We start from the raw sequence: 13,883 nt of genomic DNA on the forward strand, positions 1-13,883 counted from the left end.
GTAGGCAGTCTCCTTAGTAGGTCTGTTACATTTTCTAAGTGTCCGCCCAATAAAACGCAGTCTTTGGTTAGCCTTCCCCACAACATTTTCTATGTGATCCTTCCAATTTAAGTTGTTTGTAATTGTAATACCTAGGTATTTAGTTGAATTTACGGCTTTTAGATTAGACTGATTTATCGTGTAACCGAAGTTTAACGAGCTCCTTTTAGCACTCATGTGGATGACCTCACACTTTTTGTTATGTAGGGTCAACTGCAACTTTACGCACCATTTAGATATATTTTCGAAATCGTGTTGCAGTTTGTTTTGATTTTCTGATGACTTTATTAGTCAATTACTTTTGAATACATAACGGGAAAGGCAGTGATCAATGTCTTACAAATATTTACTATTAAAAACAGTCTTGATCACGATTTATTTATCAAGGTGACCGGTTTAGACCACTTCTGTAGTCATCTTCAGACCATTGAGTAGGAACCTCTTTCTGTTGGAGAATCACTACTCTGATTCTTCAACAGAAAGGGGTTTCTACTCAATGGTCTGAAGATGACTACAGTAGTGGTCGAAACCGGTCACCTTGATAAATAAATCGTGATCAAGACTATTTTAATAGTAAAAAAAACTTTATTAGTCGATAAACGACAGCGTCATCTGCGAACAATCTAAGACAGCTGCTCAGATTGTCTCCAAAATCGTTTATATTGATAAGGAACAGCAAAGGTCCTATAACACTACCTTGGGGAACGCCAGAAATCACTTCTGTTTTACTCGATGACTTTCCGTCACTTACTATGAACTGTGACCTCTCTGACAGGAAATCACAAATCCAGTCACATAACTGAGACGATATTCCATAAGCACGCAATTTCACTACGAACCGCTTGTGTGGTACATTGTCAAAAGTCTTCCAGAAATCCAGAAATACGGAATGGGTCTGAAATCCCTTGTCATTAGCACTCAACACTTCATGTGAATAAAGAGCTAGTTGTGTTTCACAGGAACGATGTTTTATAAACCCATGTTACTGTGTGTCAATAGACCGTTTCCTTCGAGGTAATTCATAATGTTCGAACACAATATATGTTCTAAAATCCTGCTGCATATCGACGTTAACGATATGGGCCTGTAATTTAGTGGATTACTCCTACTACCTTCCTTGAATATAGGTGTGACCAGTGCAACTTTCCAGTCTTTGAGTACGGATCTTTCGTCGAGCGAACAGTTATATATGATTGTTAAGTATGGAGCTAATGCATCAGCATACTCCGAAAGGAACCTAACTGGTACACAGTCTGGACCAGAAGACTTGCTTTTATTGAGTGATTTGAATTGCTTCACTACTCCGAGGATATTTACTTCTAAGTTACTCATGTTGGCAGCTGTTCTCGATTCGAATTCTGGAATATTTACTTCGTCTTCTTTTGTGAAGGCATTTCGGAAGGCCGTGTTTAGAAACTCTGCTTTGGCAGCACTGTCTTCGATAGTATCTCCATTGCTATCGAGCAGAGAAGATATTGATTGTTCCTTGCCGCTAACGTACTTCACATACGACCAGAATCTCTTTAGATTTTCTGCCACGTTTCGAGACAAAGTTTCGTTATGGAAACTGTTATAGGCATCTCGCATTGAAGTCCGCGCTAAATTTCGAGCTTCTGTAAAAGATCGCCAATCTTGGTGATTTTGCGTCTGTTTAAATTTGGCATGTTTGTTTCGTTGTTTCTGCAACAGTGTTCTAACCCGTTTTGTGTACCAAGGAGGATCAGCTCCGTCGTTTGTTAATTTATTTGGTATAAGTCTCTCAATTGCTGCCGATACTATTTCTTTGAATTTAAGCCACATCTGTTCTACACTTATATTATTAATTTGGAATGAGCGGAGATTGTCTCTTAGGAAGGCGTCAAGTGAATTTTGACTTAGAAGCTTAAGTTTTTTATACCGCCAGGGGATCGCAGACCTTAGTATCCGACATACATTTCAACGTCATACCTCTACCCGTTCGTGAGGAAAGGGGGTCTTAACAGACGGACAGGCGGACGGACAAAAATGTGATTCTATAAAGGTTCCGTTTTTACCGGTCTCCCTAGAAATGGACAGAAAAACTGTCACTGATAGCTTCTATAGCTTGCAAGTGTCATGGCCGCTTCTGTACATAAACAGTTACAGTTAAGGACCATTAACTGCAATGAATATTAAAATAATTAAAAAATGTATTAATTTTGTGGTTTGTAGCTGTTTCTCAAACACCTTCACGTAATAACAACCACTATCGCACTCAATAATCGATTGATTGAGGTCAGTCAAGTTGAGCTTCTTTGAATAACACTAGGAAATCCAGTTTTAAAAATACCACATGCATCTGAAAAGTGTTATATGTTTACCTCTGTTCAGAGAATATTTCGTTAGATACTTCCAGCAACTACCACAAGACTTCAGCTTGCTTCAGCTACAACTGAGCTTCATTCAATTTGGGAGCCTTTCCATAGTTGCGTTTAGTAAAGTACTCTATTAGGTTTTCTACACCTCATTCAAACGAGGTCAAATCATCATGTAAGTCGTATAGGAACTGAGGAGCCGGACCTGTGAGTTTACGTCTTTCTGGCGACACATTTTTCCCGGAAGAGACGCATTGTGTTGGTCTGCTTCGGTCTGTTTGTTATTCGACGCAGTAAAAGCAAAAACTGAAGTGTTAGCTATTTTTTCTGGCGATGGTGACACAATAGGTGAATGAAGAGACAGGCAGTACGGCAGGGGGCAGGAGAAGGGCGGCGGTAACCGCTTTCTTGCACTTTCACTGGACCCCGAGTCACGTCTTCACGGCCGCCGCTTCCGCTCCCAGCCGCGAACAAAAGAATCGCACACAATTAACGCAGAAGTCGGCGGCCGCGCACTCCATATTCTGCATTTGTAGAATACACGTACGTTCTCATGTTTTCTCTCATACTCGTAGACAACGCCTGGAAAGTCCAAACTCAAAGAGATGCGCTGCATACGGGGACTTCCGGGAGGCGAATGATTGACTGGGAAATCAAGGGTCAGTTTTAGTGTTTAGACGTCTGTAAACACATCCCATACACTCAGTATTGCGCGTATTTGATGGTTACTTCGCCAGCGTAATCATAAATATCACAAGGGAAAGATTAGTTGATATTTCTGAATTTTTTCTTTCTTTTTTGGTCCAGATTATACCTGAAGAATGCATGACACTGGCTTTATGGAATACGATGAATAAACATTTTGAGAACGAACGACTAAGAACACCAGCGATCTAAAGTTACCTACAGCTTACAATAGTGCTCAGAGAGCTCATGCCTTGATATTTTCACGGAATGAAACACAGTGAAATAATTTTGTTGATTATTGATAAGCCTTCTAGAGTCGATAAGGTGTGCTGAGGACAGCTCACTGAATTCAAGGTAATTTCCTACATTAAAACTCAATTCAGTTAGGAGCATTTCTGGTGCACACTTACTAAGTCACAAGAAATGTTCCAGGTTATGGTGATACGCTGTCTGACTCGCTGTAACCATGTCGATATGTTCAGGTGATGCCTAAGAATGAACGCTGTCGTATCGATATTTATAAATGGTCCGTTTCTACACGTCACAACGGGAGGAAGGTGTAGTCCTCATTTTCAGTATAACTGTTGTTCACTTGTTCGTAAGTTTATATCCATTATTGTAATCAGACTCTCATCGAAATGTATAAAAGTTAGTCCTAAAATCAGATTATCAACGACTCATGGTGATTTTTCGTGTTGCTACCGATATCAGCGATCAGTTTGTAATCACTGTGACACAGTCATACCCCATGAACAATACGTTTACCAAAACATGTTTATGTACACTACTGGCCATTAAAATTGCTACACCACGAAGATGACGTGCTATAGACGCGAAATTTAACCGACGGGAAGAAGATGCTGTGATATGCAAATGATTAGCTTTTCAGAGCATTCACACAAGGTTGACGCCGGTGGCGACACCTACAACGTGATGACATGAGGAAAGTTTCCAACCGATTTCTCATACACATACTGCAGTTGATCAGCGTTGCCTTGTGAAACGTTGTTGTGATGCCTCGTGTAAGGAGGAGAAATGTGCACCATGACGTTTCCGACTTTGATAAAAGGTCTGATTATAGCCTTTCGCAATTGTGGTTTATCGTATCGCGACATTGCTGCTCGCGTTGGTCGAGATCCAATGACTGTTAGCAGAATATGGAATCAGTGGGTTCAGGAGCGTAATACGGAACGCCGTGCTGGATCCCAACGGCCTCGTATCACTAGCAGTCGAGATGACAGGCAGCTTATCCGCATGGCTGTAACGTCTCAATCCCTGAGTCAACAGATGGGGACGTTGCAAGACAACAACCATCTGCACGAACAGTTCGACGACGTTTGCAGCAGCATGGACTGTCAGCTCGGACATCATGGCTGCGATTACCCTTGACGCTGCATCACTGACAGGAGCGCCTGCGATGGTGTACTCAACAACAAACCTGGGTGCACGAGTGGCAAAACGTCGCTTTTTCAGATGAATGCAGGTTCTGTTTACAGCATCATGATGGTCGCATCCGTGTTTGGCGACATCGCGGTGAACGCACATTGGAAGCGTGTATTCGTCATCGCCATATTGGTGTATCACCCGACGTGATGGTATGGGGTGCCATTGGTTACACGTCTCGGTCACCTATTGTTCCCATTGACGGCACTTTGAACAGTGGACGTTACATTTCAGATGTGTTACGACCCGTGGCTCTACCCTTCATTCGATCCCTGCGAAACCCTACATTTCAGCAGGATAATGCACGACCGCATGTTGCAGGTCCTGTACGGGTGTTTCCGGATACAGAAAATGTTCGACTGCTGCCCTGGCCAGCACATTCTCCAGATCTCTCACCAATTGAAAACATCTGGTCAATGGTGGCCGAGCAACTGGCTCGTCGCAATACGCCAGTCACTACTCTTGATGAACTGTGGTATCGTGTTGAAGCTGCATGGGCAGCTGTACCTGTACACGCCATCAAAACTCTGTTTGACTCAATGCTCAGGCGTATCAAGGCCGTTATTACGGCCAGAGGTGGTGACGAACATCTGCATCCACGATGGTCTGGAACCACACTAGAGATTCAATTTCACAATGAAGCATGGACTAGGATTTATTCCTTCTTTTTATGATAAAGCAGCACTGCACAAGTGATGCCGTTTTTAGGCCACGTACTATTAATATTCACCGGTTTGCTTTAGTACATCATGACCCGTTCTTTCACATTCTAATACCTGATTTTACTATGTAACGCCATTCAGCCTCATATTAAAAAATTGAGCTCGCATAATGAAAGACGGTAGTTCAAATCCTTATCCAGTCACCCAGATTTAGGTTTTGCGTTGTTTGCCTGTATTCTTAAGGTAAGTGTGTAGATGATTCCTCTGAAATGGACACGGCCGATTTACAGGGTGGTTATAGTTAAACTTTCGCTACTTGAGAGGGCCCCCACGAAAAATGACTGATCATAGGACAGCTAAACTATGTGGAAACATTTACAAGGACATGCGGAAGAGAAATAGCGAATAAATCATGGAAATGAACACATTTTAATTTTCATACGAGAGGCTAATATTTTGTAATTGTTTACCATGTTTATTTTCAAGGCTACAAACGTTGCTCAATGTGACGACCATCTGCATCCACGATGATCTGGAACCACACTAGAGATTCCATTTCACAATTGTCCGCATCGCTTTTCAAACGGTAAAATGTGTTAATCCCTGCTCGTCTTGTCCAGATCCATGTTGATGTTTGTAACTGTTACGCACACTCATTCTTGTGTTTCAACCCTACGTCCCGAACCACTACCGGTGCCTAACAGCAAGTCGTGCCACTAACACTACTAACAACGCAAATCCTGCAGCGCAATTCTGAACATCATTCTTTAATGTTGGACACCAATATGGTAAATAGTTTGCTGTCTACACTGACTCAAGTAGCGAAAGTGTAATTATAACCACCCTTTACTTCCTCATCTGAGTTTGTGCTCTGTCTCTAGAGTATCGTCGTCGACGGGACGTTTCTTCCTTCTTTGTTCCAACTTCAAGATGAATGATATGGCTATAATTAGGTAACAACAGCAAATGGAATCTTCTTTCCTCGAGTTTACTCTTTGAGTTATACTTAGGGTCTATGGAGTAATAAGAATATTTGTGTTGGGAAAGACGTCAGCTTTGGATAAGGAACAGTAACAGTTCGTTTGGTGCTTAACTAGCAAGCTAAGTGCAAAGAGGAAACGTTAAAGCTCATCTGAACAATGATTCTCTTTGTTCCACAGGAAACATCTTTGCTTCTTAATGTCACGTGTAGATAAAAATGTCTATAGTTGGATGATGTAGGGTAAGAATACATCCGACAATTACATAATATTTTAAATAAAGAATTACGAGGACGACATAAAACTAATATGTAGGCAAAAAGTAGAAGAATATAGAAAAATATACTATTTTGCCTTCAGATAGGTTACCTGCACTCGAATTCTCTCTATTTATTTTGCTCTTTGTGATTCCTGTTCTAAAGGGAGGATTCTAGTGGCGTAGCTAAATGTAAATTCTCAAAATGTAATAATACAGAAGACAGATACTTGCGCCGTTCGTTTCAGTTCCTTAACATTTATTTTTCAAAAAGCTCGGAAACATTCTTCTATTTTGTCATAAATACAGTAGAGTTACATTGAAGCGAATGTTTTCGATGAATTTGGGAGAGCATTCAGAATTTGAGATCTATTACTTTATTTAACGTTTCTAGGACCTCGTGCTCATTAGAGTCTAACCATGTATTATGTATATAGGACTGTGCTGAAGGAACTGTCCCGGCAATTGTTTGGGATGATTTGGGCAATGATTTATCTTGGTGACCAAAAGGAGACGTAAACTCCATCGTCTACACTAATGATGTCGGTGTCACTATTCGCATACGATACACTGAAGAGAAACACCAAACTAATAACTATATGCCGGCCGATGTGGCCGAGCGGTTCTAGGCGCTTCAGTTCGGAACCGCGCTGTTGCTACGGTCGCAGGTTCAAATCCTGCCTCGGGAATGGATGTGTGTGGTTTCCTTAGGTTAGTTAGGTTTAAGTAGTTCTACGTTCTAGGGGACTGATGACCTCAGATGTTAACTCCCATAGTGCTTAGAGCCATCTGAACCATCTGAATAACTATACCTGCATTTTGGGAAATCAATGTTAAGTGCGAGTCAGAGCACTTTTATTGTATCCTATGTTATCGTTGGTGGACTCATACTTGACTCTGCTCAAGCTGTTGTTAGCCACTCTTTTCATCTTCACAGTCAAACTTTATGCAGGAAGTATAAGAAATTCCAAAGATACTATAATGAAAATCGATTTTTCGAATTTTCTAGTCATGTTTTAGCAGCATGCTCGACTTTCTTCATGTGTCTTTCAGTACTGATTTTCAGGCTCTTCAACTATGTTCATTGACGTCACGCTTCTGTGTATACACTAGACGTTCCCTGTTCGGCAAACTCGTTAGCAATGTCCATTTTCCCAGAATTTTCGTGTAAGGTTATTGTAAGCAGCTTTTTTTCATACGCCATCTGCAGTGTCTCTATGTCCTACAAATGAATCGAAACGTTTCTCATTGCTGTACTCTCAACAGACTCTAAGTATTTGTTTCATTTTATATACTTAAGGCTGTTACTTCCACATGTGTGTTTTACATATCTGACTATAGTTGTGACTCATTAATCTTGTGCCGAAGTTCACTAGACTAGTATGTTTTGTGAAGTGAACCACTTCATATTTTTCTACATTAAGAGCAACTTACCAATCTTAGCCACAAGTAAGAAATGATCAGACATTATTATACTTTTTATCAGACACATTACTGCTTCATACGCGAAATTCTGACTTTACAACTGACATTATTAGCGCATTTATTGAAATACTCCATTACCTGAGAAAAAAGTGAAGCACCTAGAAGATACAGTTGGTTGTATATGTAACTTTGTTCATGTACACACCATCATCCACTGTGTAAGTGATGACAGTTCCATTTCCCTGTGACAGGTAGAACGGCTACCAGAGAGCATTAATGTTGTTTGTGTTTAACGTTGTATCAGGCTTGTATTGTGTATTGAATCGGGGACCTAGAAAAGACGGAGAGGCTTCGTCCCGCCGTAGCCCTTAGTGGTTCACAACCCCACAACAGGCTACAGCAGTCCACTCACCCCACCCCACCACCACCCCACGCGAAACCCAGGGTTATTGTGCGGTTCGGCTCCCAGTGGACCCCCACCCCCCACCCCCTCCCCAGGAACGTCTCATACCATACGAGTGTAACCCCAAATGGTTGCGTGATAGAGTAATTATGGTGCATCTGTACATGGAGACAGTGTTTGCGCAGCAATCGCCTACATAGTGTAACTGAGGCGGAATAAGAGGAACCAGCCCGCATTCGCCGATGGAAAACCGCCTTAAAAACCATCCACAGGCTGGCTGGCACACCGGACAACACTAATACGCCGGGCGGATTCGTGCCAGGGACCAGCATGCCTTCCTGTTCGGGAAGCAGCGCGTTAGACCGCGCGGCTAGCTCGGCGGGCTTTGTATCAGCCTTGGTAGGATATATTAGTCAACCATAATATTATTGCATCTGGGAGTGAGGGCGCTTCAGTCGGCTTATCGTGAGTCAATGCTTAATCAGGATTGATAGTATATGGGCAAATGACCTGAAAGCATTGACAGTGCGATGTATTTTGCTTAGTCATCACTATACTAGTTGTGTAATGTCACCGCGCGTTTCTCATAGCACTAAGTGCAATAATATCGTGATTGCGTAGTATAAGGGGCGTCAAGAGCGTCAAATATTGAGTCTTCATTGATACAGGGATGTCGTGCACTCGTGCGAGACTGTGTTATCAGCACCTGACAATTTGTGAGCACCACATTGTGGGTCGCCATTGGGCTAGCTGGACGAATCGTGCAATATCTGGATTTGTAGGGCGTTTGGATGTGACAGTGGTCCGACGCTGGAATTCGTGGGAACGTTAGGGCGGGTACACTCGTCGTCAAGGTTCCAGTCGACCACGTCTGTCGACCACAAGGAGGGATCGCCATATTGTGCACTAAGCACCCTGTAACCCCTCCACATCTGTACCTGGCATCCGAGAGTCACTAATGAACTCCCTGCAAGGTTCTGTGTCATCCCACACTATTGGTCGGAGACTAGCAGCAGCTGGACTAGGAAATTAACCTCCTATGCGTAGGTTGTGGTTAACACCACAACACAAACAGTTGCGACTGAAGTGATGCCGTGACCGGGAAGCATGGACTGCTTATGTATGAGGTCACATTGTGTTCAGTGATGGATCACAGTTCTGAACTAGCTGGATGACCTTCATCAGGCGAATATGGTGACGACCTCGTGAGAAGTCACATTCTTCCAGTGTTTTGGAGAGACAGACGTGTCACGTCGTGGCGAGCCACGGCTAATGGTGATCGATGTAGCTCACGGGGATCCTGCGTCTTCATGCGCTGACTCTCGTGCGACAGTATCATGGTGCCATTTTTCAGCAGGACAAGGATCGTCCATATATGGCAAATGTCTCTATGAACTATCTGTGTGATGTTGAGGTGTTCATGTACCCAGCAAGACCTCCTGATCTGTCCCTGATAGGACATTTTTGGGACCAGCTCAGACGACAGCTGCGTCCCTTGCTAGTATCCAGGATATCAAAGATCATTTGCAACAATTGTGAGCCAGCTCGCCCCAAGAGAGGATGCAACTGCTTCATGGCGCTCTTCCCAACCGCATCAGTGCAAGCATCCAGGCTAAAGGGAGTGCAACGTCATACTGGTAAGTGGTACCATACTGACAAATTCTTTTTAAATTTGACTAAATTGTAATCAGTGGAGTAACATCACATATCTTCTCAACCCCTTCTGCGTGCTACACTTTTTTGTCAGCCAGTGTATAACACAGGCAGCAACTATCCTGTAGTACTTCAGTGGGGGCGCATTCAAAATTATGTCTGGATCTTAGGATGACACTCAAACCAGGATAGAAAACTTGCTAGATATCACATATAAAGGCGTCAGTAATCGGAAGCTCTTCGAAAATCCAGAAAATATCGTTGTTCTTCACGAGTGTTTTGATATTACGTGTGAACAGGTGGAGCATCAGTTATTTCATTTACGGTTACTCTGGAACCAAAGTGGCTGTCATGGACGATGCGGTGTTTTCTTCAAGTAGATATTTCTTTTTAGAGTTCCAAACATCGTCTAGAATCATGGGTAAAGGTATTACTACTTCATCAAACACAAAGAGTAAGTGCTGCGAAGATTAAAAATATATTTTAGCATTTTAGCTTTAATAAATAAACCATACAGCACTGCTAAGTATTTTACAGGAAGCAATTCTGCAGTCAATCGCTGTCACGATTGTAAAGGGAGTAGGGGGAATTCAATGGGTATATCATTACAAAACATAATGAGAAGGTTAAGGAAGAAGAGAGAGCGCGGCGGAAGTGGTGAGCCAATACTGGGGCGGCGGCGGCGGCAGGCGTCACTGCGCGTAGTCCAGCTCCGGCTCGCCGGCCAATATCCAGTCCAGGCGGCGCGGGGGCGCCATGCGAGCACTCGGCCGCTCGCTCTCCACCAGCTGCAACACAAAGAAATGGCCGCTGCTCTTACACATCCTGGACTAGGGTCAATCAGCGAGCTTTGGCGAAAACTCAGAATGTAACGCACCCTAAACAACTGAATCGATATCTGAGGAGCAACAACCAAAGCATATCTCAATAAGCTACTGTTTCGTAAAAAAAAAAAAAAAAGTCATCTTACAAATATTGTGTCTTGACAGTTGTTTTATGATAAATACATGGTGAGGTAGCTAAGACAGGCCACTCCATATGAGTACACTATTGGCCATTAAAACTGCTACACCACGAAGATGGCGTGCTACAGACGCGAAATTTAACCGACAGGAAGAAGATGTTGTGATATGCAAATGATTAGCATTTCAGAGTATTCACACAAGGTTGGCGCCGGTGGCGACACCTACAACGTGATGACATGAGGAAAGTTTCCAACAGATTTCTTATACACAAACAGCAGTTGACCGGTGTTGCCTGGTGAAAATTTTGGTGTTGCCTCGTGTAAGGAGGAGAAATGCATACCATCACATTTCCGACTTTGATAAAGGTCGGATTGTAGCCTATCGCGATTGCAGTTTATCGTATCGCGACATTGCTGCTCGCGTTGGTCGAGATCCAATGACTGTTAGCAGAATATGGAATCGGTGGGTTCAGGAGGGTAATACGGAACGCCGTGCTGGATCCCAAAGGCCTCGTATCACTAGCAGTCGAGATAACAGGCAGCTTATCCGCATGGCTGTAACGGATCGTGCAGCCACGTCTCGATCCCTGAGACAACAGATGGGGACGTTTGCAAGACAACAACCATCTGCACGAACAGTTCGGCGACGTTTGCAGCAGCATGGACTATCAGCTCGGATACCATGGCTGCGGTTACCCTTGATGCTGCATCACAAACAGGAGCGCCTGCGATGGTGTACTCAACGACGAACCTGGGTGCACGAATGTCAAAACGTCATTTTTTCGGATGAACCCAGGTTCTGTTTATAGCATCATGATGGTCGCATCCGTGTTTGGCGACATCGCGGTGAACACACATTGGAAGCGTGTATTCGTCATCGCCATACTGGCGTATCACCTGGCGTGATGGTATGGGGTGCCATTGATTACAAGCCTCGGTTACCTCTTGTTCGCATTGACAGCACTTTGAACAGTGGACGCTCCATTTCAGATGTGTTACAACCCGTGGCTGTACCCTTCATTGCTGGCCGAAGTGGCCGTGCGGTTCTAGGCGCTGCAGTCTGGAACCGCGAGACCGCTACGGTCGCAGGTTCGAATCCTGCCTCGGGCATGGATGTGTATGATGTCCTTAGGTTAGTTAGGCTTAACTAGTTCTAGGTTCTAGGGGACTAATGACCTCAGAAGTTGAGTCCCATAGTGCTCAGAGCCATTTGAACCATTTTCTACCCTTCATTCGATCCCTGCGAAACCCTACATTTCAGCAGGATAATGCACGATCGCATGTTGCAGGTCCTGTACGGGCCTTTCTGGATACAGGAAATGTTCGACTGCTACCCTGGCCAGCACATTCTCCAGATCTCTCACCAATTGATAACGTCTGGTCAATGGTGGCCGAGCAACTGGCTCGTCACAATACGCCAGTCACTACTCTTGATGAACTGTGGTATCGTGTTGAAGCTGCATGGGCAGCTGTACCTGTACACGCCATCCAAGCTCTGTTTGACTCAATGCCGAGGCGTATCAAGGCCGTTATTACGGCCAGAGAAGGTTGTTCTGGGTACTGATTACTCAGGATCTATGCACCCAAATCGTGTGAAAGTGTAATCACATGTCAGTTCTAGTATAATATATTTGTCCAATGAATACCCATTTATCATCTGCATTTCTTCTTGGTGTAGCAATTTTAATGGCCAGTAGTGTATATCCAGAATGAGTAAATGCATCGAGATGCTGCTTTCGCAAGTCATGGTGGACAACATGACGAATTTCCCAATGTTCGCAAATAATTTTTATCGTTTACAGCAGCTGAATTATGGCACCGGCTTCTTTTTCTAATTGAACCATACAGGGTGTTCAGTTCCCCCTAGCGGTTTTATGCAACCCGCAACGTCTTCAAAAACTACACACGAGATTTTCATATTCTCTTGCCTGCTACACGCAAACTATTATTCCAACAGGAAAAATGAACAGGACCTTTCTGCAGGATCTTTAATGTCGTTAAATTTTATACTGAAATACGTTTTCACTGAAAGCCATGGTTTTCGAGTAATCAAGAAAAACGCGTTTGAAGGTCTCATCTCTAAGTTTTTCTCGAATAATTCGAAAAATACGGCCTCTAGTGGAACTTATCGCAGTATAAAATTTGAGTACATTAAATTTGCTATAAACAGTTCCTGTTCATTTTTATAGTGGGAACAATGGTTTCCACAGAGCGAGTGAGAGAATATGCAAATCTTGCATGTGGTATTTAAAGGCGTTGCGGGTTGAATAAAATCCATCAGTACGAGCAGTTGAATCACCCTTCAGTGGAATTTGAAAGAAACTTCTAGGAGAAATTCTACGACATAATATATATCAGACTTGATCAAACAGTATCAAGATAACAGTGCCGAAAGCCATTGTCCCGCCATCATGAGAAGAGGTTCCACTAACATACTAAATGTAAGCAAACACCTAACTCAGGTATGGTTCTCGTGTCTACCAGTGCGCTAGAAGCCCACCAGTCTGTGTTCTGCTGTTGTAGCAATCAGGTAACTTTAGACATTCACAATGTATGTGATAGTCGTAAAAGTGGATATAGTTTAACGCAAATGTCGCCAAACTATTAGAGCAGCTGTAATTCTGAAGATATGTCGCTGCCACAGTTGTTGGAAGACAACCCACTTGACATAAAACAATCAGTGCGGTATCACACGGATGTCCCTCCCATTCCACACATGTAATGGCAGACCCTCCCAAGAGAACATTTAGAGAGCATCGGAACGGTCGTTCAGAAAATCCAAAATGGTCTGGACACTCAGAAAATTTAGCACTTCTATACTTTTATCTATGGCGAAAAATAAAACAAGAGGTCCATTAGAAAGCACCTACGAAATCCGAAGGAATGAAATGCCTTGTAACACCGGCTTGTGCTGCCGTTAACTCCAGGTGAAATTCAACGTGCGGTATTGTTTCTCCAGAATCACCTTATCGCGCGTAGCAATGCTCAAGATCAACATTTTGAGCACTTAAATGACTACCGTGATAATACACACGAAC

General features: G+C 43.2%; 1 protein-coding gene across 1 annotated transcript in view; it reads right to left on the bottom strand.

Annotated features, from left to right (window-relative positions):
* Nucleotides 1-10,360: 10,360 nt before the first annotated feature.
* LOC124723154 overlaps nucleotides 10,361-13,883 on the bottom strand; it is a 77,581-nt gene continuing 74,058 nt past the window's right edge. The window contains exon 3 of the mRNA XM_047248345.1: nucleotides 10,361-10,669. Coding sequence (XP_047104301.1) covers nucleotides 10,574-10,669 — 96 coding nt within the window. The 3' untranslated portion in view covers nucleotides 10,361-10,573. The remainder of the gene's footprint in view (nucleotides 10,670-13,883) is intronic.

The sequence above is a fragment of the Schistocerca piceifrons genome, chromosome X (assembly GCF_021461385.2).
Source record: "Schistocerca piceifrons isolate TAMUIC-IGC-003096 chromosome X, iqSchPice1.1, whole genome shotgun sequence".
NCBI lineage: Eukaryota > Metazoa > Arthropoda > Insecta > Orthoptera > Acrididae > Schistocerca > Schistocerca piceifrons.